The sequence below is a fragment of the Molossus molossus genome, unplaced genomic scaffold (genome assembly GCF_014108415.1).
Source record: "Molossus molossus isolate mMolMol1 unplaced genomic scaffold, mMolMol1.p scaffold_m16_p_1, whole genome shotgun sequence".
Taxonomy (NCBI): domain Eukaryota; kingdom Metazoa; phylum Chordata; class Mammalia; order Chiroptera; family Molossidae; genus Molossus; species Molossus molossus.
The window spans coordinates 114,841,884-114,867,811 of record NW_023425344.1 but is presented as its reverse complement, the minus strand read 5'-3'; the positions used below and the strand labels follow the sequence as shown (position 1 = coordinate 114,867,811).

Sequence of the window (25,928 nt, the reverse complement as noted above, 5' to 3'; positions counted from 1 at the left end):
CTGCCAACTAAGCATGATTCCTTCAACTTAGGCCATATTGCTCGCTGAGACAGTGATGAGTGAATATTTATAATTTAGAGTACAAACTGTGACCATTTTCAATCCTATAGACTACACATTTAAGCCGGAGAAAGAAATGTAGTCTTGAGAAACAAAGTTACCGAGTTTTTGTTGAGTTTCCTGAATGATCAAATCTGTGCCCTTCACAACCAGATTAGTCAGAGTGGTTTGAATCTTCTTTTTAGGAGCGGTAGCTGCAGCCCTGTAATGACAAAAGTCAACCTCAAAAGGAAATCACTGAACTTCAGTGCTCTGATGAAGTGAGGAAGGCACTGACGTACTCATATTACAAACTACCAAAGTTCCTTAAAACAGCACATAACTAGACTTTCTTAATACCATGAACCTACAGCATAACTGGTGAAAACATTATGTTATAGGTGTAAAACAACAGCAACCTGAAAATTTGCTTAAAGCCATGTGGAAGGATAATTTGGCAAAAGAAATAAAAAATATGCCAACACTTTAGTCACATAGTCTAGGAATTTATCTTAAAATAATTAAAGATTATGCATACCCTGACTGGTTTGGCTCAGTGGTTAGAGCGCTGGCCCGCGGACCAAGAGTCACGGGTTCGATTCCGGTCAAGGGCATGTACCTCGATTGTAGTTCGGTCCCCGGCCCTGGTCGGGGTCATGCGGGAGGCACACAATTGATATGTCTCTTTCACATTGACATTTCTCTCCGTCTCTCCCTCCCACTCTGTCTGAAAATAGATGGAAAAGTATCCTTGGGTGAGGGTTTAAAAATAATTAAGGATTATGCATAAAACAGGGTATTAAAAGCTTTGTTATATTAAAAATTAGAAACGCTATTAAGGTTTAGCCATAGGGAGTTGCTTAAATTATTGTAGAGCCATGTAAAACAATACTATGTAGCCACTAAAAATAATGCCACAAATATTTGATAAAGAAAACATTAATTACTTTGTGTTAAAAGAAGTTATAAAGTATAGAAACAGTATGATTTCTTTTTTTTTTTTAATCCTCACCTGAGGACATTTTTGCATTCATCTTCAGATATAGAGTGGGAGGGAGATGGGAGAAAGAGAGACAAAGAAACATTGATATGAGAGAGACACATCGACTGGACTGGTTGCCACCCACACAACCCCAACCGGGGCTGGGGACAAACTGCAACCGAGGTACATGCCCTTAGTGGGAACCGAACCCGGGACTCTCTGGTCCGTGGGCCGACACTCTAACCTCTGAGCCAAACTGGCCAGGACAGTATAATATCATTTTAAATCACTAAAAATGTATACATAAGGAAAAAAACAACAACAAAAAAACTATCTAGAAGCATATATAACAAGGAAGGAACATATACATACATATTTCTAAATAATATGTATTGCTTTTTGCAGTTTGAAAAAACATAGTGATTTTTTAAAATTTAAAAACGAACTTGATATTACGAAATAGCAGAAAGCGAGAGTACTCTTGCCCAATTTCTGTTGGACATGGAACAAAATCTACACTTTGTTCTTGGATAAACTGTAGCTCCCTTGTGCCAGGTCCCCAGCTGTCACATCCTCAGATGTGCTTTTCACAATAAGGGACAAGGTCACTGATCACCTACTTCAGGGGCTCTGTGGAGAAACTGATATCCCCAGAAAAGAGGCCACAAACACCTACCTCTCCTACCCCTTAGTGAAGCTGTACTGCATATTCGTTTGCTGAATTAAATATGGATTTCAAGAGGTCTGCAATCTCACTCTAACCATGAGGGAAATGATTTAAAGGATGTCAACACAATGATTAACAATCTTTTAACTGCCAAACAATCAGCCCCTGACAAAGTTCCACTATTCACCTCAGAACCCAAACAGGAAGCATGGCCTTTCTGTTAGAGACCATCAACACATGGCTCAATTTCTCCCTGTTCTGTGGATATTCCTCTCTACCTTGTTTTAGGGAGTGAGTTATTAAAGCTAAAATCTGTACAAGTCTTCTAGGCCATTACAGAAATGTATAATCATTAGGTTCATTCCTATAAGACAAGTAAGATCCTGCTCCCAAAAGCAGACCAAGAATGTCTTACATTGAGGCTGCATAAGATGCTGAAGAAACTCCTCCATAGTAAAAACCATCCTGACACAACCGTTCTTTCAGGCTGATTCCTTTGCTGGCAAACTTCTTTGGAATGCGCCCTCCTGAGAAGGTGGACTGCAAGTCAGCTCGCTTGGCACTGAGCTTCTTATACTGGGCCTGGATGTGATACTGACAGTACTCACAGTCCTTCTGCAAAAAGGAAGAGAGGCTGCCTCAGAATTAGGGTTAATACACCAGAAAACAATATAAATACACAATCCCTTTCTCCCAGCTTTGTGGGACACCATTCTTTGTGCAGAGCCCTCCCTACTCACCTCCAAGGCAATTTATAAGATGCAGCCATGCAGTGACTAAAGGAAAGTTCCCTTAAATTCCAATTAAAACACTAATCACTGGAAGAAAAAGGCCACATATTGTATGGTTCCTCTTATATCAGATATCCAGAGCAGGCAAGTGCACAGAGTCAGGAAGCAGGTTAGGGGGTCACCAGGAGGTGAAGGTGAGAGGGATGAGGGGTGTTTTTATGGGGTGATGAAAAGGTTTTGAAATTAGAGAGAGGTGGTGGTTGCACAACAGTGGATATACTAAATATCACTGAAATGTACATTTAAAATGGTTAATTGAATTATGTGAATTTTACCTCAATAAAAACTAATTTTAAAGGTAAGACAAATCATCTTCTAGTGAGATTTTTCTATTTCTCTGGTTGACACTTGGACAAATGCTACTCAGTGAAAGGAACAAGAGAAACAGCATACTATTGTTCTATGGGGCGAGCCCTTAGATATGGTAACAATGAAGTTCTAGCTCTTATGTGGGGATCTTCAGATAATTCACTGAGACCTCTTTTTCCAACTATCCCTCCTTTATATTTCCTACTCACTAGTTCATCTGTGAGGCAGGAATGAGAAAAATAAAAAGAAATGAAACCAAAACTTGTCATTTAGTCCTTTCAAAGAGTTCCAAGATGTGCCACTTCACACCCACTAGGATGGCTGTAATCAAAGACAGATCAGTAACAAGTGTTGGCTGGATATGGAGAAAGTGCAACACTCACATACTGCTGGTGAGAATGTAAAAGCCATTTTGGAAACCAGTTTGGCAGTTCCTAAACATAGTTACCATAGGACCCAGAAATTCCACTCCTGGTATATACCTAAGGGAACTGAAAACATACATCTACACAAAACCTGTATATGAATGTTTACAGCAGCATTTTGTATAATAACCAGAAAGTAGAACCAACCCAAATGTCTACTTATTGATGAATACATATGGTTATGTCCATACAACGGATTATTCAACCATTAAAAGGAGTGAGGGCTGATGAATGTTATACCATGAAAGAACCTTGAAAATATTATGCCAAGTGAAGAGAGCCAGACACAAAAGGCCACATATTGTATGATTCCCCTATATCAGTGATTTTCAACTGCTGTGCTATAAGAATTTTTAAAACATGTTAATACCTGACTATTCAGTCAAGGGCACTAATCTCTTTTCCCTTAGATTGTCAAATAAAAAATGGCTTGCAGAAGCATGGATGAACCTGGAGAGCATTATGTTAAGTGAAATAAGCCAGTCAGAGAAAGACAAGTACCATATCATTTCACTCATATGTGTGGATGCTAATAAACACAATGAACTAAAAAGCAAAATGGCCCAGGCTGGTTTGGCTCAGCTATTAGGAGCGTTAGCCCATGAACCAATGAGTCACAGGTTCAATTCCGGTCAAGGACGCACGCCTCGGTTGCGATTTGTCCTCGGCCTTGGTCAGGTTGTGCAGGAGGCAAAAAACTGATGTGGCTCTATCACGTTGATGTTTCTCTCTCTCTCTTTCCCACTCTATCTAATGATAAACAGAAAATGTCCTCGGGTGAGGAATAAAAAATAAATAAAAATAAAAATAAAAATCAAAACAGACTCATAGAGAGCAGGCTGACAGCTGTTGGGGACGAGGGTGGGGGTTGGGAGGCGGGGTGGAGGATGGTGAAGAGATTGAGCAAAAAAGAAAAAAACTCATGCACAAGGACAACAATGTGGTGATTACCAGAGGGAAAAGGGGGATGGGTAGGTAGACAAGAGTATAGGCGGATAAATGGTGATGGAAGGAGACTTGATTTGGGGTGGTAAACACAATACAATATATGGATGATGTACTATAGTATTATACACCTAAAATCTATACAATTTTATTAACCAATGTCACCCCAATAAATTCAATAAAAAAGAAGGAAAAAAAATGACAACAGTCAACACAGTAACAGCTGTCAGGTGTGAATGAATCAAAACTATACCTATGCCCTGGCCAGCATGGCACAGAGGTTAGTGTGTCACCCCATGCACAAGAGTATTACTTTGGATTCCCGGTCAACAGCACATACCTGGGTTGTAGGTTCAATCCCTGGCCCTAGTTGGGGCTCATGAAGGAGGCAATCAATCGATGTGTCTCACATCGATGCTTCTCTGCACCCCTCTACCCTTGCTTTCCTTCCTCTCTCTTAAAAAAAAAATCATTGGATGAGGACTAACAACAAAAAAATTATACCTATTTTTTTTTGTCAGATCAGCAAAAAATATTTTTGGTGTACTGCAGAATTCTAGTATTTAGTTTAAGTGTGCCATGAGATAAAAAAAAAAGTCGAAAATCGCTGCTCTAGATGAAATGTCCAGAACAGGCAAATCCACAGAGATAGAAGGTACATTAGAGCTTACCAGGGGCTGGGTGAAGGGGGGGAATGGGGAGTGACTGCTAATGGGTATGAGTTTTTTTTGAAGGGGCAGTAGGGGTATTTAAAATGTTGTAATATTACATAGTGATGAAAGTTGCACAACTCTGAATATATTAAAATTATTAAATTATACACTTTAAAAAAGTGAATCGTAATGGTAGGTGAATTATGTCTCAATGAAGCTCTAAAAGAAGGTATAATAAAATTAAAGCTAAACTAAGGTTTTCAGTGTATTTCATCACAGCATTTGGTCTCTGGCACCTGGTAAGAGTTTAGAATTGAGGATGAACTAAAATTTTGTTTCTTATACCTCCTAGTCAGCTGGCAAAGAAGATCAGTTTCCTAAGAGGTTAAATCCCTGCCCTACTCTCAGCTTTTCAAACTGGCAATTATTAACCATATTGAATTTCCTCACTTTGATGCTTCCTGTCATGTAGAAAACTCAGTTCCAAAGTGGTCGTTACCACTAAAGTAGCTACAATTTATTCCTATTAATTCCTTTCTGTAGCAGAAAACATCCTAGCAGAGCTGAAACCAACCAAATTGACAGTCTGTGTACATGGTTCTCCACTCTTCTTCTTTGCTTTACAGGTTCCCAGGTCAAGAGCTTCACCCATAATTAAGACCTTTTGAGGATGATCAATAGATAAGCACACCTGCAGAAATGAAGTAGAATGGGAGTTAAAAGCAGATGAAGATATGATCTTTATCAGCTAGAATAGAAAACAAAACAAAACGGTTAGTGTAAGTTAAGAAGGCTTTGTCAGTCTGCAGCGGTTCTCAAGCTGTGGATCGTGACCCCTTTGGGGGTCAAAGGACCCTTTCACAGGGGTCGCCTAAGACATAACAGTAGCAAAATTAGTTATGAAGTAGCAACGAAAATACTTTTATGGTTGGGGGGTCACCACAACATGAGAAACTATTAAAGGGTCACGGCATTAGGAAGAGTGAGAACCACTGGAAAGGAATTTAAAGCTGGTGTCCTCTAAAAGAGTTTTAGGAATGGGAGGTACAGAAGACATTTAGTTTTCTACCCAGTATCCACCCTTTCCTGTGTCTTTGCTCTCAGAATCTTGATTTTATTTGGTTTGGCAAATGCTGAGCATAGGTTATTGAATTCTGTTCCCAGTTTTCCCAGCACCCTTATAGCTAGCAATGGTCATGTGACTATATTCTGACCAGGGAGATGAAAGCTGGGGTTGGTACAGAAGTTAGCTGGGGAAGCTTTTGCTTTATTTACTAAAAGCAGATAGAGGAGGTTGGCTCACTTTCTGCCTTGAATGGAGAGGTGATGGCAAGAGCTTCAAAGCTATCTTGTGACTAAAAGGAAAATGCTGAGACTCGCAGACACTGGTCCTAGTATCACTACTCTGCCTATGCCTAGTTTTTTTTTTATTTTAATGTGAGAGAAGCAAACCCCACGGTTTACTGTTAAAAAGAAACTATAGTCAAGTTTTCTGCTACTTGTAGTCAAACATATTGAAACAGGTAAAGATTTGTTGCCATTCTCTGATAACAAGGAATCAAAAAACTTTATCTCTCACTCCTCCTGATAATGATCATCTGTCTACAACAAAGTATAAAGTGTAGCTTCTTGCTGGGTCAAATGAAGAAACTGTCCAATTCATACTATATTTAGTTTTACAATTTACTAGAGAAGCAGTAGGTAGTGACAAAACTCTAATGATGCTTAAGATAAAAATTCACTTTAATTCTAAGTTGCAACTATAGTTGTACTAATCAGTGGAGTGAAGTCCTCTCAACTATGAAACTATAAAACCTTGCCATCTTGATACACCATGCAAATCTGAAGCTGAGCTAAGGAGATCTGAGCATAAGAGTTCAAAAAGCTCTAGGAACCTTGGAACTAGTTTTAAAAGATATAACAACAGAAGTTGATACAAAACACTTTAGAGTAGATGGAAATTCAGAATACTGGTAGGTGAGGAATGAACACACAAACAAAAAATCGTATTACCATTCAAGACGGCAGCCAACCACGGTCTGAGGTGGCCGTGGCTGTTACTGTGGAGATTGTGGCCGACTCAGGGCCTTCCACAAAACCGAGTATCGTCCTTGGTCCTAGAAGCGAGGACTTATTCCCAGGGCGACGGCACATACTCGCGCACGGCGTTGTACGAGCTTCTCGGTGTCCCCTCCACGGCCACGCAGGCCCAAATCAAGGCTGCCTATTACCGGCAAAGCTTCCTCTACCACCCAGACCGCAACTCTGGGAGCGCCGAGGCCGGCGGAGTGCTTTACACACCTCTCTCAGGCATACGGGTGCTGGGTAGTGCCACCCTGCGCCGCAAGCACGACTGTGGCCTGCTCAGCGACTTGGACCTGCGCGGACCTGGTGCCCGTCCCTCCACGACTCCCTCAGCGGAATCCGCCAGCTCCGCACCCGCTGCCCGCCCCTCATACCCACTGTTCAACTTTGACGCCTTCTACCAGGCACATTACGGAGAACAGCTCGAGCGGGAACGCCGCCAGAGGGCCGGGCGTGAGGCCCTTCGCAAGCAGCAGGAGCATCGGGCTAAGAAGGGCTTCCACTGGGACGAGATCCGAGACACCACTTTAGTCTTTTCTCCTCACAATCATCATCATAATGGGCATTCACTTTTAATTGGAACGAGATGGGAAGGGGATCAGCCCCCAGCCAGACCCCAGAAAATGGCCTTTCCTGCCTTGAACCCTTCGCTTTCCAGAGTCTACCTCTGCTGGGGTCTGAAGGAACTGCTCTTCCATTCCTCTTCCCCACCCGCCCAACTTAGCCTTTGACCTGCACATCCCTCCCCCTGCGGTCCAGAAAAGGAGGCTTTTCGATGCCCAAGAAGGAGGCTGCAAAATGAAGAGCCCTGAAAGCCCGAGAGGAAAGGGTTTTCTGGAATCCTTTGGGTGCCTGCTTCCAGAGTTGCCTTCCTGATGTCAACTTCTGGAACACTTGCTCCAGAAGTTGTATTGTAAAGCTCTGAGCAAGAATTGTGTGCTCCTGCCCCATGTTTGTGCCATGGGGCTCTGTAACCTTGAAACGTGCAATGTGACCAATTGTTGGTGCCAAAAGAGAAATTCTGAGGTTGCAAAAACAACAAAAAAATCATTACTGGAAATATAATAACATAAAAGCATGATTTATTACCTGAAAGTAGACCAACACAAATCTTGACAGAATTTGACTATGTTGCAAAAGCCCTGCCCCTAGTAATCATGGAAACAGTCTTACCTCCTTTGAACCATCCTTGGGCTTCATGGGGTTAGCATTGAGTAGCCCTATGACGGTACCCTGTTCAGTCTTCCAGAGTTCTTTGTGAACTTCTCCAAACAAGAACAATGACACATACTGCGTCAGGTCGCGAAGATCATTCAGTCGCCAGATGCTAAATGTTTTTCCCTGGAACAAATGTTTACCCTTAATTTTAATGGTTTTTTATTTTTTATTTATTATTATTATTTTTTTATCCTCACTCGGGACATTTTTCCATTTTTTGTTCAGATAGAGCGGGAGAGAGAGAAAGGAAGAGAGAGAGAGAAACATCGATGTGAAGGGACACATCGAGTGGCTGCCACCTGCACGACCAACCAGGGCCAGGGAAAAACTACAACCGAGGTACATGCCCTTAGCGGGAACCAAACCCGGGTCTCTCTGTTCCGCAGGCCGACGCTCCAACCGCTGAGCCAAACCGGCCAGGGCTAATGGTTTTTTAATAATGGGTCACACTGTCTCCATTTACGGTTCGAGTGTTCCATTGCAGAAAAACATGTAAGTATAATCCATCCCGACTATATAATCATCAGAATGTCTGTTAATTATAAATTAATTCTTTCTCTAGGCTTTAGTACTACTCTTCTCATTTAAGAGATGAAGGTGAAGTTAAGGTAAGCCTGTAGCAAACTTCTTACTAGAGTCTCTAATATCAGGTCTAAGTAGTAAATGGGATAGCATTGCCTTTCTAATCTTTGTCTCACTCAATCTCTCTCTCTCTCTCTCTTTCTCTCGCATAGCATTTAATAACTTACTGGTATAAATTTGGTAACTCTTATCACTAATTATATTATTAATATTAATGAGGTTTCAGCTCTATGCTTCTAAATCTCTGCTTAACTGAGAAGGAAAACAAAAGCATCATTTAAAGAAAACTGGTTGCATTTAACTGCAAAATTTCAGAAGCATTATTAAATATCTGAAGAAATGCAACTCAAAATCCTGACCAATTATAATATAAACCTCCACGCTTACAGATTTTTAAGAAACAAAATAATGTAAATAATACCAAACAAAGCTCTTTCACAAAGTCATCCCAGAGTGGGTATGGTTATAGGTTATTGTGAGTTATTGCCTTGACTTAAGTATTGTAATTATTTTTCCATGGATTTGTACAATGTCTTTATTGGAAGAGTTCATGTAAAATTTCACACCTATTATCTCAATGTTATTATACCCAGTTGCAATACAATTAAAAACTTAATCAAATAGAAACCAGACTTATTCATGTTTACCTAGACAGAACAGGGCTAGGGAAGGACTCAGAATCTAAAACTGAACTCCTGGTGTCAGAGTTCGTAAAAAATAATCTAAAGTTTGCCAAGCTCTAAATTAGAGAATAAAATCAGTACTGAGCATGAATAATCACAGTATTTGAGCAATGGGAGGGGCTTACCACATAAACAAACAAAAGCCAGTTCCTTCATTTTACAGATAAGGGAGGTCCTTAAGTAAGTAAGGGCCACTCTGTGGTCACATAGCTAGTTAAAGGAAGAAGGAGGCTTAGAACCCAGATTTTCGGAATTGCCAGGCCAAAAAAGAATTTTTCTGTTACACCTCAGTCAACTGCAATTTTAAAACTTGTTAGATCTTTTGTAATATCCATCACATTAAATATACCACACTGTGCTGGCACAGGTCAGTAATTTCAGAACTGTGATTAAAGTCTTACATCTAGTAAGGCTCTCAAAGGATCTGTGAACTTGGCCTCTTTGATTACCTGCCCCAGTCTTCCATAAAAGGGACTACAGTATCAGGGGTAACCATGTGTCCCCAACACAATGACCAGGGAAATGCAGTGAGAATTATGTGGGCAATGAAGAGCCCAAGAAATATATTACCCAGATCTTTTTTAAGTAAAGCATTCTTCACACACACACACACACACACACACACACACACACACACACCTGAAATACCAACCGGCAACTTGAGAACTTGCTAGCAATTATTTCAAAATGAAATACTGATGGGCTCTGGGTAACAAATCAAGAGCACGAGTCCCCACTGCCAGTTTGTGATGAAGCAGCTAAGAAATCAATAAAATGCCAATGACAGATCTGATAAGGGGTTAATTTTCAAAATATATAAAGAACTTACACAACTCAACACCAGGAAGACAAACAATCCAATTAAAAAATGGGCAAAGCAGCTGAATAGACAGTTCTCCAAAGAGGACAAATGGCCAAGAGATATCTAAAGATGTTCAACGTCACTAATCATCAGAGAGATGCGAAGTAAAACAACTGTGAGCTATCACCTCACACCTGACAGAATGGCTACCATCAACAAATCATCAAACAAGTGCTGCCAAGGACGTGGAAAAAAGGGAACCCTAGTACACTACTGGTGGAAATGCAGACTGGTGCATCCACTGTGGAAAACAGTATGAAGTTTCCTCAAAAAATTAAAAATGGAACTGTCATTTGACCGAGCAATCCCACTTCTGGGAATATATTCTAAGAATCCCGAAACACCAATCAGAAAGAATATATGCATCCCTATGTTCATAGCAACGTTATTTACAATAACTAAAATTTGGAAACAGTCCAAGTGCCCATCAGTAGACGAATGGATAAAAAAGCTGTGGTACATTTACACAGTGGAATACTATGTGGCTATAAAAAAGAAGGATCCCTTATTGTTTGCAACAGCATGGATGAACCTGGAGATTATTATGCTAAGTGAAATAAGCCAGTCAGAGAAAGACAAATATCACATGATCTCACTTACATGTGGACTCTAGTGAACAAAATAAACTGAAGAAAAAAATAGGTCCAGAGGTATGGATTCATAGAACAGACTGATCTCAGAGTGGAGTGGGTGGGAGGAATAGGAAGGGATTAACCAAATATATATGCATATATGCATAATCCATGGACAGAGACAATAAATAGTGTGGTGAAGGCAGGGAAGAGAGGGGAAAATGAGGGACATCTGTAATACCGTCAACAATTTAAAAAACAAAACAAAACAAAATCAATAAAATGGCTCACACTATTACAGCTCTGCGGAGTGACTTTCTTCAATATAACCCCAAATGTCACCCAGTCTATTTCTTCCAGCTTCTCACTTGCCATCTTTTCCTTGAGCTGAGACAGTCTGATCAGTTTTCGACCAGTCATTTTCTTGTTCATTTCTGTGGAGGACACTCGAGGCCGTCTGGGACAAGAAATCAGCAATTAGACTATCAGTCTAAATAACAGATTATCTGGCACTGTAGCAGGTTGGTTAAAAGAGGTGCTATAGACATAAATATCTGATAAACCTGTTTTCAAGGAGGTATGATTATATAATATGGACTAGGCGAACATATTTATGGCAGATAAATAAAAATAATACAATTTTTAAAACTAGGTTTGTGCTTCCTTGGAATTGGGGCTTATATAGAAAATAAAAAAATCACAAATTCTTTAAGTTAATATCAATTATGTTATATAATATCCTTTAAAAATGTCTTCTGACTTTAAACAATGTCATGAATTGGTATATATATAAATAAGATATTTAAATTTCCTCAGTTCTTGCCATTTGACCCAGTGACCCCACTTCTTGGAATATACCGTAAGAAGCCTGAAACACCAATCAGAAAGAATATAGTACCCCCATGTTCGTAGCAGCACTATTTACAATAGCTAAGATCTGGAAACAGCCCAAATGTCCATCAGTAGACGAATGGATAAAAAATATGTGGTACATATACACAATGGAGTACTATGCAACTGTAAGAAAGATCTCTTATCCTTTGAGATGACATGGAGGGACCTGGAAAGTATTATCCTAAGTGAAACAAGCCAAACAGAAAGACAAGTATCATATGATCTCACTTATTTGTGGAATATAATGAACATAACAGTCTGAGTAATGGGGTAATTCCAGAGACATGGAAGTGGGGTACAGACTGACAATCCCCCAGAAGAGGGGGTGGTGGGAGAGAGATAAACCACAGAACTTATATGCATGTATGCATGAACAATGGACATGGACAACAAAGCTGTGGGGAGGGTGGTGACAGGGAATCAGTGGGGGGAGAAAGGAGAAACATCTATAACAAAAATAAATTAATTTAAAAAAAGGGAAAATAAATAAATAAATAAATAAATTTCCTCAGTTCTGCAAAAATTGCACTGGTTCTACTATTTCTAATCAGATTTTTGTAAGCCAATATTTTTATATAATAAATAAAGGCTTTAACTTTAGCTTCAATTAATACATTCTTGTTCCTAATGACTTGGCTAAAACCTGGTAAATTTGCAAATATTTTTCTCTAGTAAATATTAGTATCTGTTCCATGTTTGATCATATTATATATTCAAAGACAAGAGAAAATACAAATAAATATGCCTTTAAACCCTGGCCGGTTTGGCTCAGCAGGTGGAGCGTTGGCCTGCGGTCTGGAGAGACCCGGGTTAGGTTCCCACTAAGGGCACGTACGTACCCTGGTTGCAGTTTGTCCCCGGCCCTGGTTGGGTTGTGCGGTGGTGGCCACTCAGTGTGTCCCTTTTACGTTGATGTTTCTCTCTCTCTCCTTCCCACTCTATCTGAACAAAAAATGAAAAAATGTCCTCAGGTGAGGATAAAAAAAAAAAAGCCTTTGATTCTTTCAGAAGTCCTCTAGAATAGCAAGTCCTAGAGCTAATTCTGAATAATAAATAATATTCTGGAGAAATCCTTTTCTTTGCCTGATTTCTGTGAGTTAGCAGGCCAGCATCAGATTACTATCCTTCGGAGTACTTTTAGGTTCTGAGGTTCAGGTACAACAATGGCAGGGACTCAAACAATTTTGCAATTCCCTACATTTGTAGGCCACTGAGAAGCTTTGGCTGAGCAGTTTCAACTATGTCTACTTTCATTCAATTCCCACGTGTATTACACATGCATCAGCAACATCTTTCATTACCTACTGGGATTGTCAAGTGGGAGCTGGTTGGGGCAGGAAGTATCATCTCAGGAAGGACATGTTTACCTTGACAAAGAAGCTAAAGCTCCTCAATGAGCTTTTACTGTATTTCATCCCTTAGACTCTGTCTCAAACATAATTAAAACATCAATTTTTTAAAAAAATTTGGTGTACTGAGTCTTCATAACACACGCCTACTGTATTACTTTACATACAGTACCATACTGCAGAATGGCAGCTACTTGTTCTTCCCCTGCTTAATAAATACAATTTAAGAGCTTGGCAGTTTTAGTTTAGATTAACAAAGGTTAGGTATTCTAGAGGGGATGCACTTGGCTACTCAAAAGGACTGTACTAAAAGCAATCTGGTCTCAGAGTAAAGATTACTACTCTGCCCTGGGCTTCAAGAAAAGAAATAATGGAGTTGCAATGGAGTAGTGGTATACAGCAGAGGAGCAGAGGATTTTTAAAAGTCCAGGCTTTTCACTGAACTGATCCTGGGATTTAATCCTATTTTAACTGAATATCTTAGTTCTTCCACATAATAGGTGCAAAGAATATAAATTTAAAAGTTATTAGAAAAAAAGAGCAGTTATTTTTCTTTTTTTTAATCCTCATCCGAGGACATTTTCCCATTTTTTGTACAGACAGAGTGGGAGGGAGAGAGAGAAAGAGAGAGAGAGGGAAACATCGATGTGAAAGGGACACATCGAGTGGCTGCCACCCGCACGACCAACCAGGGCCGGGGACAAACTGCAACCGAGGTACGTGCCCTTAGCGGGAACCGAACCCGGGTCTCTCCAGACCGCAGGCGGACGCTCTAACTGCTGAGCCAAACCGGCCAGGGCGCAGTTATTTTTCTTAACATCAATCTTAAGATACGATTATCCTGGTTAAACTGTATATACCTTTATAAATTTAAAAATAGTCTTTATTAGCCCTGGCTCAGCAGTTGGAGTGTCAGCCTGCAGATCAATTAGTGGCAGGTTTGATTTCCATCAAGGGCACGTACCATGGTTGCGGTTCGTCCTGGTCCTGGTCAGGTCATGAAGGAGGCAATCAGTTAATGTCTCTCTCTCATCGACGTTTCCCTCCCCATTTATGATGATAAAGGGAAAAATATCCCTGAGGATTAAAAAAACCAAAACAATAGTCTCTACCATTGTTTCTGTCAGTTTCTGATTAAATATACTATCAATTTCATATGTATACAGGTCTATATAAATACATATAAACATGTAAAAGTCTTTCTTAAACATTTCATATGCGAATGTACTGAGCCACACATCCAGTACTCAGTGCCCCTTTGTCAAGTTCCAGAGCTACTGGTATTATGTGGACCTGCTGAACAAATACTATTTCTAAAAGGCTTAGTCCTGCCTGGCCAGTGTAGGTTAGTGGATTGAGCATTGTCCTGGACTGAAAGGTCCTGGTTCTATTCCCAATCAGGGTACATGCCCAGATTTTGGGCTCTCTCCCTAGCAGGGGGCATGCAGGAGGCAGCCAATCGATGTTTCTCACATTGATGTTTCTGTCTCTCTCTTTCTCTCTCTAAAAAATCAGTGAAAACATATTAAAAGCTCAGTCCTCAGAAAGGTGGAAGAGGCATCTGGCAGGGCATGAGAGCAGAGGGGCTGTCAGTTACTGACCTGAGCCTCAGGCCGGAGAAGGCTTCTAAGCTGACCGGCTGAGCCGTGTCCCCAGAACTCCTGGGGGCCCCTGCACCCTCATCTCTAGTCATCCCACTAGGTTTGTTCCCATGAGTCATTCGGAGCGGCTGGGAGGGTGCACCTGTCATCCTTGAAGGTGAGCTTTTGGGCTCTAGAAAACATAAGGTGAAAAGAAAACCACACTGACAACTACAACATTTTAAATAGAATTGTTGCTTTTTCCATCCATACATGCAATAACCAAATATTGAAAGAACAAAAGAAGCCCACAGATCATTTCTGTACTACCCTCAAAATGTCTGTAACGATGGAAATGTTTTATACCGGTGCCGTTCAATACGGTGGCTGCTGGTCACTTGTAAATGACTACTGTTTCTAAGGAAATGAAAGTCTAATTTAGTTTACTTGAATTTAAATTTAAACAGTCACATGTGGCTAGTGGCTGCTGTATTAGACAGTGCCACTTTCTCCACACTGTTCCTGTACACTGACATTTACCAAGTATTCACCATACATGGGGCACTGCGGTAGATTTGAGCTCTCCTTCAGAATTCCTTAACTAGTGGGTATTTATGCTTGGATCAAATTCTACCCGAAGAAAATCCAAAGTTAGCTTCCTTTCTTTTTTGTTTTATTTCATTTCAATCCATTCCATTTCATTTGTGGGGTGGGGGGAACTGGGTGGATCAGGTATTCTACTGACATGGTTACTTTTCATATTTTAGAAGTATTTGATATTGCTCCTGAAGGTCAGAATGCTTGTGTATCTACTTCCTTAATAAAATGTCACTTTCTCTTAAACCAGATTTTTGTTTACCCTCACAGAGACTTTAAATCACTGCTCCCAAGCTAGGGGCCAGGGCAACCCTGAACTTGAGACTCTCTAGAAATCATGTCCATGCACCACCCCCTCAAAACCAAACTTTGGAAGTTACCTAATTAAATACTTTGGTGATGACAAACATCCTAGGGGGATGGACACTATTAATAAGTAGATACATAAAAGATAAACTTGTTTTCAAATAAATATGAACACTCAGAGGCTGCAATTATTCTCTACTATTGTGCCATATGCCAATGCTATTCAAAAGGACCTTTTGTTTAAAACACACATGGTCAAAAAATGCTGCATCCTCTAAGCCATGTCATCTACAGACCGTTTTGTCTTCCATCTTCCAAAGAACAATCACTTTGGGCAAACTGAGGCAATACAACAAATCAACAGAGAGAGCTTATAAATCTTTTTCATCTTATTTTGTGTGCATATATGTGTACACTGAAATAGGCTTTTATTTGAATACTGTTCCAGACTCCTGGCAGAGAAATCTTTTCAAATGAATCTTCTAATTTAACACAACCTACCTTCAAATAGAACTTGACCACTTTACTTTATAAAGGAATCTGTACCTCAGTCTCACAACCCCAAGATTAAATCTCTAGACTGCGAGCATGAGAACTCAATCCAGTGGTTATATTTACTGCAGTTCAAATCAACTACAGGATTAGAGTTAAAAGAAATTTCAACCCATTAAGTATTTACTACATACCAACTCTCTACTTAAAAATCATCTAAGCACTTTAAGATGTAGAGAAAGAGTACATGATAGAGCAGATGGTTCCCATTCCCAAGAAACTTTTCTCAGTGAGCAGATGAAACAGATGCCCACCCCCCACACATACACGCACAGATCCATGCGTGTGTGCACAGTAGTACCAAAATATATTTTCAATAGAATCAGAGTAGTGAGAAACCAGGTGGCCTTGAGTACTACACCTGCAAGTGAAACTTTTGGTGTCCGAGCCACCCGCTTGATTTTTGGCAGAGTAGGGACATCAAGCTCTGCAGAAAAGCATGCCGACTCCTGAATTCTCTGAACTTTCTTCTCCTTGAGAGGGGGACGTGGAGACTTATCTACTTGATTAAAAATAAAAGAAATTGGTAAAGAAAGTTTAGAAAGGGGCTCAACAAGCAGTTTTACAAGGAATGGGATGCAGAAATAATAATTTCTTAATGATACAAATGCATACTATTCCTAGAATTATAGTCTCATTACCAGGAGATTTATGTGGACAGGTTGGACTTGCAGGCTGTTTAATTGTTGTCATTTTTAGCTGTTCTTGTAAGGACTTCATTTGCTCTTGCAACTTCCTTAATTCATCTAGGGGGAAAAATATTGACTTAAGAACCAAACCAGAAAAAATATTATACATGATGAAAGTGATGGAATTATTTTTGGTGTCCACCCATCTTTCCCCAAAACCTCAAGACCTACAATATAATCACATACTAAGAACTCACAATTAACTTTTGCATTTCAAAGAGGTCCCTTTAGAGCAGAGGTTCTCAACCTGTGGGTTGTGACCCCTTTGGGGGTCGAACGACCCTTTCACAGGCGTCACCTAAGACATAACAGTAGCAAAATTACAGTTATGAAGTAGCAATGAAAATAGTTTTATGTTTGGGGGTCACCACAACATAAGGAACTGTATTAAAGGGTCATGACATTAGGAAGGTTGAGAACCACTGCTTTAGAGAAATAAAACTTATTTCAAGTAACCAAGGCTCTAATACCAAAGCTAGTTATGACTCTGTACTACTGACAGATACCACACCTATCTACAGTTAAGTTTTTAGGAACCAAGACATTATTACATTTATTTCACAAATTGATTATCATAATTAATACAACAAATGCTTGTCCTGTATCAGAAGAAACTGACAACTACTGAATTTTATTATAAATTCAAAATATAAGAGAAGATGCCAGAAATAAGGGCACTCCTCAAAAGCTTCTGTTCAGAAATGGTCTCCTGCTCAAATAGAATGTGTAGTAGCTTTTATAGACTTGTTTGTGGTTCCATTTGCATATAAATTACAAAGTAATGTTTTTTGTAATAAGCATGAAAAGTGTTAGGGTCACCTGGCAAAGGATCAACTATAGCTGGCTGTCTCTGACACATACATGTCACTGGCTATCACTCTGTATGCTGAAATGCTGGTCTTAAGTGTTTGACGTACTAACTCTGACAATTTTTTTTTTTTTTTTTACAAAGTCATTAATCTCCACCCTTCACTCAAGAGCTATCTTGATGAAAACTGTCAGACTGGTGGTCTTCATCTAATCTAGAGAAAGCAAGTAGTCAAGGCACCTTGTAACTCTTGATTAGTTTTCCCTTGATTGGGAGCAGGAGCAGGGAGGGCTTTGTTTTTAGTTGACTGCAATGCAGGAACAACTTCTTCATCTGATAAGTCCCCCATATCTCCAAAGACAGTAGCCAAGTTTTCCTTTTGGTCTTGAGTCTTTTCCACTTCACCATCATCAGCATCCTCTGTGTAAGATTCACCGTCACCATCAGCATCGAAGAGCTCATCAAATGCATCAGGTTTACCATCATCCTGGGTCGAGGGGCGGCTTTCTTCTGAATTACAATCCAAGGATAACTCATTTTCCTCCAGCAGTGCAGTCAGCAGAGACAATTCATCTTCCTCCACTAGGGGAAAAAGAAGAAAAAGGAGAGAAAATAAGCCCACCTGAGAAGAACTGCTAATGACAAGCATAGTTAACTAAAACATTCAACATTCATAAGGCAATTAAAATGACTCTAAATTCACCATTTTTCCTGGTATAATTACTGATCTTATCTCCACCATCTCTTTCCCAAGGGATTCTCAGAGGACTCTGGACTAAGGAAGAAGGAGCCAATATCTGCTTAGTAACCACACTGGGCCAGTCACTAGGCTAGATCTTTCCCTCTATATCAAACTAATGAGACAACTTCCTACATACCAACTTCAACTCACAAGGGAGTAACTGAAAAACACAATGAATATATATTTAGGCCCTTGATGTATATATTCCCCTAGTTTTTGTTTGAGCAATTTTTAAAAAATATAGAAAGGTACACACAATTACATAAAAAGTACTCATATCCCATCACCCAGAATTAACCATCACTAACATTTTGTCAAGTTTACTTTTAGCTTTTAGTTTTTTAAAAACTAAAAAAAAGAGCCCCGGCCGGTTTGGCTCAGCCATAGAGCGTCATCCTGCGGACCAAAGAGTCGCAGGTTTGATTCCGGTCAAGGGCACATACCTAGGTTGCGGTTCATCCCCAGCCCTGGTTAGGATTGTACGGGAGGCAACCAGTCGATGTGTCCCTCTCATGTTGATGTTTCTCTCTCTTTCTCCCCCTCTCACCCTTCCCCCATTCTATCTGAAGATATTTGAGAAAATATCTTTGGGTGAGGATTAAACAAACAGAAAAACAAAAAAAAAACCTATAAACAAAACAAAACAAAACCCTTATGCCAAACCTTATCCCAGCTCCTTAGCACTATACCTCCTGATCCCCACTGCAATACTATCATAATTTTGGTATATCATTCTAGTCCATTTTTCATACTTCTAACATAAATGTATAGATACTCATAACCATTACACAGTATTTGGTTGTTTTAAAAATATTTATATAAATTATTTCACACTGTATTACTCTGTATCCTATTTTCATTCAACATTGCATGTAAGATTGATCAAAATATAAACATATACTTGTTTATTTCGAATGCTATTCAGTAGTAAGAACGCATCACATTTTATTAATTCATTTTCCAATAAAGAGCATGTGGGCTATTTCCAATTTTTTTACACTATAATCATGTATACACCTTGCACATGTGTGAGTTTCTTGAAAATATATGCCAAAGGTCAAAGTCTTAGATTTCTGGGAATGAACATTTTCCAACTTTACTAGATATTGCCAAAAGTGGTTGTATTCTCATTAGCATTGTACTCAAGTTCCATTTCTCTCTACCACCTCATCAATATCTGATGGGTCACCTAAGATATTTTGCCAATCTACTGGATGATTTAAAAAAGCAGCTCATTGTTTTGATTTGCATTGCTGGGATTACTAGTGAGGTAAAGACTTGCTTATGTTAATCGGCCAGTAGATTTCTTTTTTTGATTTGTCTCTATTCTTTGCTCATTTTTCCCCCTATTCATGGCAGTGTTCCTTTATGAAATCAGAAGCATTTAAAGGAAAAACGTCAAGAATATTTGATTCACTCCCTCACTGGAAAGACAGGAGCTGAAGTCCAGACAGGTTAGAGGCCTGCACAGGATAATGTGGTGAAACAGGGCAGCATAGGAGCCTGGGTTAGGATGGAGAGCTCTAGATCTGGAAATCAGTTTCCTTTCTACTACTCTATACTCCTATACCAGATGGGAAAGAGACAACAGCCAAAGTTAAGGCCTACAATCTAATGAAAGGGTCTGAAGCTTGAAGTCAGAGGTTGCATAAAAATTAGTTTTGAGTGCTTAATCCACAAAGACTCTAAGACTGCAAGGTGCAGAAAGAGAGAAGAGGCAATCTGACTCCCTGTGCTCCAGGAGAGATGGTCATGTCCTGGCAAGTGAGCCTCCCTCTTGATCCCAGCTGCTGTAGAGAGCACCCCCAAAGAAGAGGCCTTGGCCCACACCACTGGGAATCACAGGTGAAAAATGTAACCTTGTGGTTCCATACTCTGGTCTTGAACCCATCTTCTTTCATGAGAGCAGTAGGGCTAACCAATGATGTCTACCATCCCAGTTTACCTCAGTCATCACCAAAAATCATCTGTTTTCCCCATGTTATGTTGACCCCATCTTCCTGCCTCCTTACGCACAAACCTCTGGGATCTGCTATCGGGAACTCAGAATCTACTACCAGCAAGTTTCCCTATACACTTAGTGGATGTTAAAACAGAAATCAGGCTTCCCCTTCCATGGAATATCTTTAATTGTCCATACCTCAGAGAATACTGTCCAGCATGCACCAGCCATGCAATAAATATATGGTAAACAACTCGAGGGCCCTGATGTCTTCTTGCCTACCACTGTCACTTTGGAGCTATTAACCTTTATTCAAGACCACACAACATGACATATGACAGATTTTTTTTCATCAAGAAGCCCTCCTGGTTGCTTTTCATCTATTAAATTCCCCTGGGATGCCTCCCTCTTCCCCTTTATCTTTATTAAAAAGTCCAATCTAGCCCTGGCTGGTTTGGCTCAGCAGTTGGAGCATTGGCCTGTGGTCCAGAGAGACCTGGGTTCGGTTCCCGCTGAGGGCATGTGCCATGGTTGCAGTTTGTCCCTGGTCCTGGTTGGATTGTGTGGGTGGCAGCCACTTGATGTGTCCCTTTCACGTCTATGTTTCTCTCTCTTTCTCTCTTCCCCTCTTACTCTGTCTGAACAAAATGGAAAAATGTCCTCAGGTGAGGATAAAAAAAAGAAGTCCAATCTACTGACCCTCCTACAATAGTTTTACCATCCCTCATACCCCATTTTTCCAGTTCCCACTTTGGAATCATGTTCCATCATTATAATCACTGCCTTCTAAGACTCTTCATTGTCATGCCCTCAGGTTCCTTGACAAAATCTTTTCTTTTTTATAGTGGCATGTGTTATTAAATAAATACAAAACAAAACTAAAAATATATACAAAGTGCCCTGGCCAGTGTGGCTCAGTTGGTTGGAGTGTCACTGAAAGGTTTCAGGTTCCATCCCCGTAGGAGTGTGTATGGGAGGCAACCAATCGATGTTTTCCCTTTACATCGATGTTTCTTTCTCCCTTCCTCTCTCTAAAATCAATTAAAAAAGCATATCCTCAGGTGAGGATTAAAAAAAAATACACACAAACACACACACATATATATACAAAGTGATACATAAATGATACCTCATGTCTAAATTCAGTTCTAAAGGTCTGTAGTAACCTAATAATAAACAGCTGACTACAGTCAAGTTATAACAGGTTAAACGGTGTCTTATCCTGCTCCAAAAGTACATTATTTTTTTTGTATTCATTTTATAGCCAATTTTATCATTCATAATTCACTGAATATTTTCTATAAACTTGTCTTTATACAATTTCTAAAATTTTATGAATGTTGACCTTGACAAAATCTTAACCCAGACTAAACCCAACAGACTGCCCCCTCCACACCTGTACCCCAACTGGTGAACTTTCCTAGAGAAACACCACCATACTGTTTTAACTTTCAATATATACCAGCCAAGAACACAGAGGCATTCAATAGTGCTTAAAAATCCCCACGCTGCCCTGGCCGGTTTGGCTCAGCAGTTAGAGCGTCAACCCGTGGACCAGAGAGTCCCGGGTTCAGTTCCCACTAAGGGCACATACCTTGGTTGTGGTTTGTCCCCAGCTCGGGGATGGGGTCATGTGGGTGGCAGCCACTTGATGTGTCTCTCTCACATCATTGTTTCTCTCTTTCTCTTCCTCCCTCTCTCCTCCAGCTCTATCTGAAGATAAATGCAAAATGTCCTCAGGTGAGGATAAAAAAAAAAAAATCCCCATACTTCCCTAATACATTGCTTTCCTATTCTTCAACCATTTCAGTATCTTCTCAAACCTCTGATGCTTCTCCTCCTTCTTTCAGATGATTTTGTCTCACACTTAAAAAAGAAAGGAAGCAATCAGATCTCATCATCTTTTGCTATGAAACCTGAACATATTTTCTCTGCTTTTCCTTCTATGAAAACGAATGAAGTGTCTAGTCCTATTTATGTCCAGTTCTTCCATTCATTAACTGGATCTCATTCCTCTCAGCTCCCCAAGGATTTCAGCCTATAATCACCAGCTCTCTCTCCCCCACATCACCATCTTTTTCCATTTTCTTGAGCATTTCTCTCAGCATACAAACTCATTCTAGTGTCTCTCGTCCTACCAACTACCAGATATTTTCCTTCCCTATTAAGAGTGTAAGCAGGAATGTTGTTCAACAGTGTTAACTCTAGCACCAGGAAACATTTTTTTTTGTTTGTTACTCCTCAACTGAGGATATTTTCCCATTGATTTTTAGATAGAATAGAAGGGAGAGAGGGAGGGAGATACATCGACCCTGACTGGGGCTGTAACCCAGGTACATGCCTCTGACCAGGAATTGAACCCGAGACCCTTTGATCTGCTCCAAGCACTGAGCCAAACTGGCCAGGGCCCAGGAAACATTTTGATTTCATCTATATTGTATCAAATTGTGAGGTCATGCCAACCAAATGAGATTTTATTAGATACAATAATTTCTTAATGAACATATACCCATTCACCACTTACTTTCATGACCTTCTCATGGCAAAAAAGTATACTTTATATTACATAATAAAGTGTCCTGTAGATAATTTGATGATGTTAGGAAATAGGAAACTATCATTATACTGAAGGTGCAATCAATTTCACATATCAGTGTTGTGAATTTCAATAACATTTAATTACACATTTTTTTTTAAAAAGGGCAATGTGTAATAGATCTGGACTTAAAAAAAAAAATACAGTTTCAGACAATGAACTCAATTACACAACCAGAAAAAGAATGCATTTTATTTGTTAGCATCTCTTCATAGCCAGCAGAGTTTTGCACTGCTCCCTGGCTAAGCTCTGCTAATTACAGCAACATTATTAAATAAATATCTGCACACATTCTTGCAAAATGAACAAAACTAGAAAGAACTACAAGAATTTAAGATAGAGTTAGACTAAAACCACTTTCAACAGATTTCTTACTAAAAAATTTTAATATACTCCTCTTTAGAGGGGAGGAAGGGAAGAAGGAAAGGAGGGAGGGTGGGAAAGGGAGGAAAAGGAAGGGAAGAGGGATGGGGAAGGGAAGAGAAAAGAGATACACATTGATTTGTTGTTCCACTTATTTATGCATTCATGGGTTGATTCTTGCATGTGCCCCTGATGGGGGACCAAACCTGCAACCTTGGTGTATTGCGATGACACTAACCAACTGAGCTATTCAGCCAGGGCTAAATAGATTTCAATATTAAATGTGAACTCTGAGACTGCCTGGGTTCAAATCCCTACTCTGACCGTTTCACTTGTGACAAGTTACTAACTTTAGTCTTTCTGTATATAAAATACAATTGCTATGAGGATTAACTTAGTTAATATAATTAAGGATCCTAGAGTAGTGCTTGGCACACTGTAAGTACATGTTACCATTATTTTCAAAGAAATAGATGCTGCCAGGAGAAGAAACCCCACTTGATTAAAACAAGTAACATTCACTGACTGAAGTGAACTACTCAGACAATATTTGAGGATGGGGTAGCTATTTTCACTATTTTGCAAATCCATAGACTGAAGGGTGATTTTCTGAAAACTGCCAGGACTTACCATCCATGTTGTCTAGGGAACAGTGGTGACAGTGAATTTCAAAGGAGGATTAGGTGCCCAGGAGACAGCAGTAGTGAAGAATCTTGGCTCTGTGAAATCATCGTTGGAGAAGTCATCCTTGATTCTCTCTTGCTCACACTGCATATCCCAAAGTCCAGAATCCTAAAAATCCTAGGGTCTCTAACTGTAGAATTCATCCAGAATACGATCATTTCTCATCCTCATTGCCAACACCATCTTCCTCCTAGTATGGAAGCAGCCCTCACCTCCCCCCTTTTGGGCAAACTATGGTTATAGAAATTCAGGTGTTGTACAGAGGAGTTTGGATACTAGATTATATGGATGAGACAAAGTGTGAACAGTACTATTGTGCTATCTATTGGGGAATCTGCTGAATTGTAAACTCTTTGAGGATTTAGAAGGTAGAAACTGTCTTGTTCATTTCTATAACCAACCACCCTTTCCACCCAAAACCATGTCCTTTCCTCACCTTCATATCTAGGGCAATCTGATAAGTGCTCTGGGTTCTAGCCCCAAAATAGTGCTCAAAACTTCAACTTCTCCCCAACTTTATTGCCAGAAGCCTAATCCAAGCCATCATCAATCTTGTGCCCCAACTACGCATTAGCGTCCAGTATTGGTCTCTTTGGCAATCTGTAACCTAGTCTTCGTATAACAACCACAGTAATCTTTTAGGAACAGAAATCCGATAGTGGTATTCCTTTCATAAAAATTCTTTAATGATCTTCCATTGCCCTTAGAACAAAATTTACAAAGCCCATGAGACAACGGATACTCTTACGTACTTCCATCCTTCCTGTGCGTCCACCCCTCCCAACTTGACCATCCCCTCAGACATGTTCCAGCTCTATCTGCCTGCATTCGGCTTCCCGAACACACGAGCGCTCCCAGGCCTCAGGCTCTTTGGAAGTTCTTTCCTAGCTCCTTCTCACCCTTCAGTCTCCGCTTAACTATAAACTTGTCTAAGCCTTTCCGGACCACTCCAACTCACCCTTTTCAAGATTTTACCACACCACTGTGTGCTTGTTTGTTTTCCTTTTTAGATTGTAGGTGTCACAGGGCATATAAATAATGTTTGGAGCCCCGTACACGGCACGTAGTCGGCAATTATTAAATTATGACTTAAAAAAAAACAAACCACGAATAAGTCCAAACGACATGCACCTGGCAAGCATTTTAAAAGTTACTTTAAAAAAGAAATCACTGCCCTGGCCGGTTTGGCTCAGCGGTTGGAGCGACGGCCTGCGGACTAGAGTCCTGGGTTCGGATCCCACTAGGGGCACGAACCAAAAAAAAAAAAAAAAAAAAAAAAATAGATCACTGGTCCCTTAAAGTAAACGGAACCTCACGACGAATTTCAGAAGGGCCGGCAACTGCGCAGCCCCCGGACCTCCCGGTGGCGCCCGCCCGGCGCTGTCCCGAGGCCGTCCCCGCTTTCGTCTCACCCACGCGCTCCCTGATCCCGGAGCTGTCTAACCTCTACCGCACACAGGCGGCCCCTTTCTCCCGTGCGCGGCGGCCCCTTTCTCCCGCCGCCCGAGGGCCGCTCACTCACCCAGTTCCGCTTCTTACTCGGTTCGGCAACCCTTCCCGAGCTACAGCCAGACCCGCCAAAATTCCACTTTGGCTCCACCCCGTCTCTGACGCTAGACGCACGCCTACGCACGCCTACTTGGGATCAAGCTGATTGGCTGCGTCAGAGCTCTAGGAGGAAACGACCCGGGGGGGAGGCGTAAAAAAAAAAAAAAAACCCTAGCCTTGCGTAGGGCAATCTGATTGGTTCACGTGACCGGCGCCCTCTTTGTTGGGGGCAAGGGGACTTCCGGTCGGCGAAGGCCTAGCCACCTTGAGGTAAAATAAAGTGTTTTGGTGCCCTCCAGCGCCGCGAAGTGTAAGTATTCTCTAATGGTATTTTTACTTAAGGTCGAAACTCAATTCCTAACACTCTTCCGGGATCATGTCATCCGATTCTGAGCCTCATTTTCTCTTTCTATGGCCTTAGGTATAGAAGGTATTGGACAAAGCTGTGATCCATACTCTAGGAAT

The 25,928-nt window shown here is 40.5% G+C and overlaps 1 protein-coding gene and 1 pseudogene across 4 annotated transcripts in view; one reads left to right on the top strand and one right to left on the bottom strand.

Moving 5' to 3' along the window:
- Positions 1-23,950, bottom strand: part of MCM10 (minichromosome maintenance 10 replication initiation factor) — a 37,596-nt gene extending 13,646 nt beyond the window's left edge. For 3 of the 4 annotated variants that reach the window (XM_036254693.1, XM_036254676.1, XM_036254701.1), the window contains exons 1-10: positions 23,862-23,950; positions 17,829-18,170; positions 16,733-16,837; positions 16,453-16,593; positions 14,658-14,829; positions 11,105-11,270; positions 8,070-8,237; positions 5,386-5,502; positions 2,104-2,303; positions 162-262 (exon numbers count right to left, since the gene is read on the bottom strand). In XM_036254693.1, the coding sequence (XP_036110586.1) occupies positions 162-262; positions 2,104-2,303; positions 5,386-5,502; positions 8,070-8,237; positions 11,105-11,270; positions 14,658-14,829; positions 16,453-16,593; positions 16,733-16,837; positions 17,829-18,170; positions 23,862-23,868 (1,519 nt within the window). In that variant the 5' untranslated portion in view covers positions 23,869-23,950. The remainder of the gene's footprint in view (positions 1-161; positions 263-2,103; positions 2,304-5,385; positions 5,503-8,069; positions 8,238-11,104; positions 11,271-14,657; positions 14,830-16,452; positions 16,594-16,732; positions 16,838-17,828; positions 18,171-23,861) is intronic. The other variant, XM_036254685.1, reaches the window with a different exon arrangement.
- On the top strand, positions 6,033-7,472 carry LOC118638223 (annotated as a pseudogene).
- Positions 23,951-25,928: the final 1,978 nt, after the last annotated feature.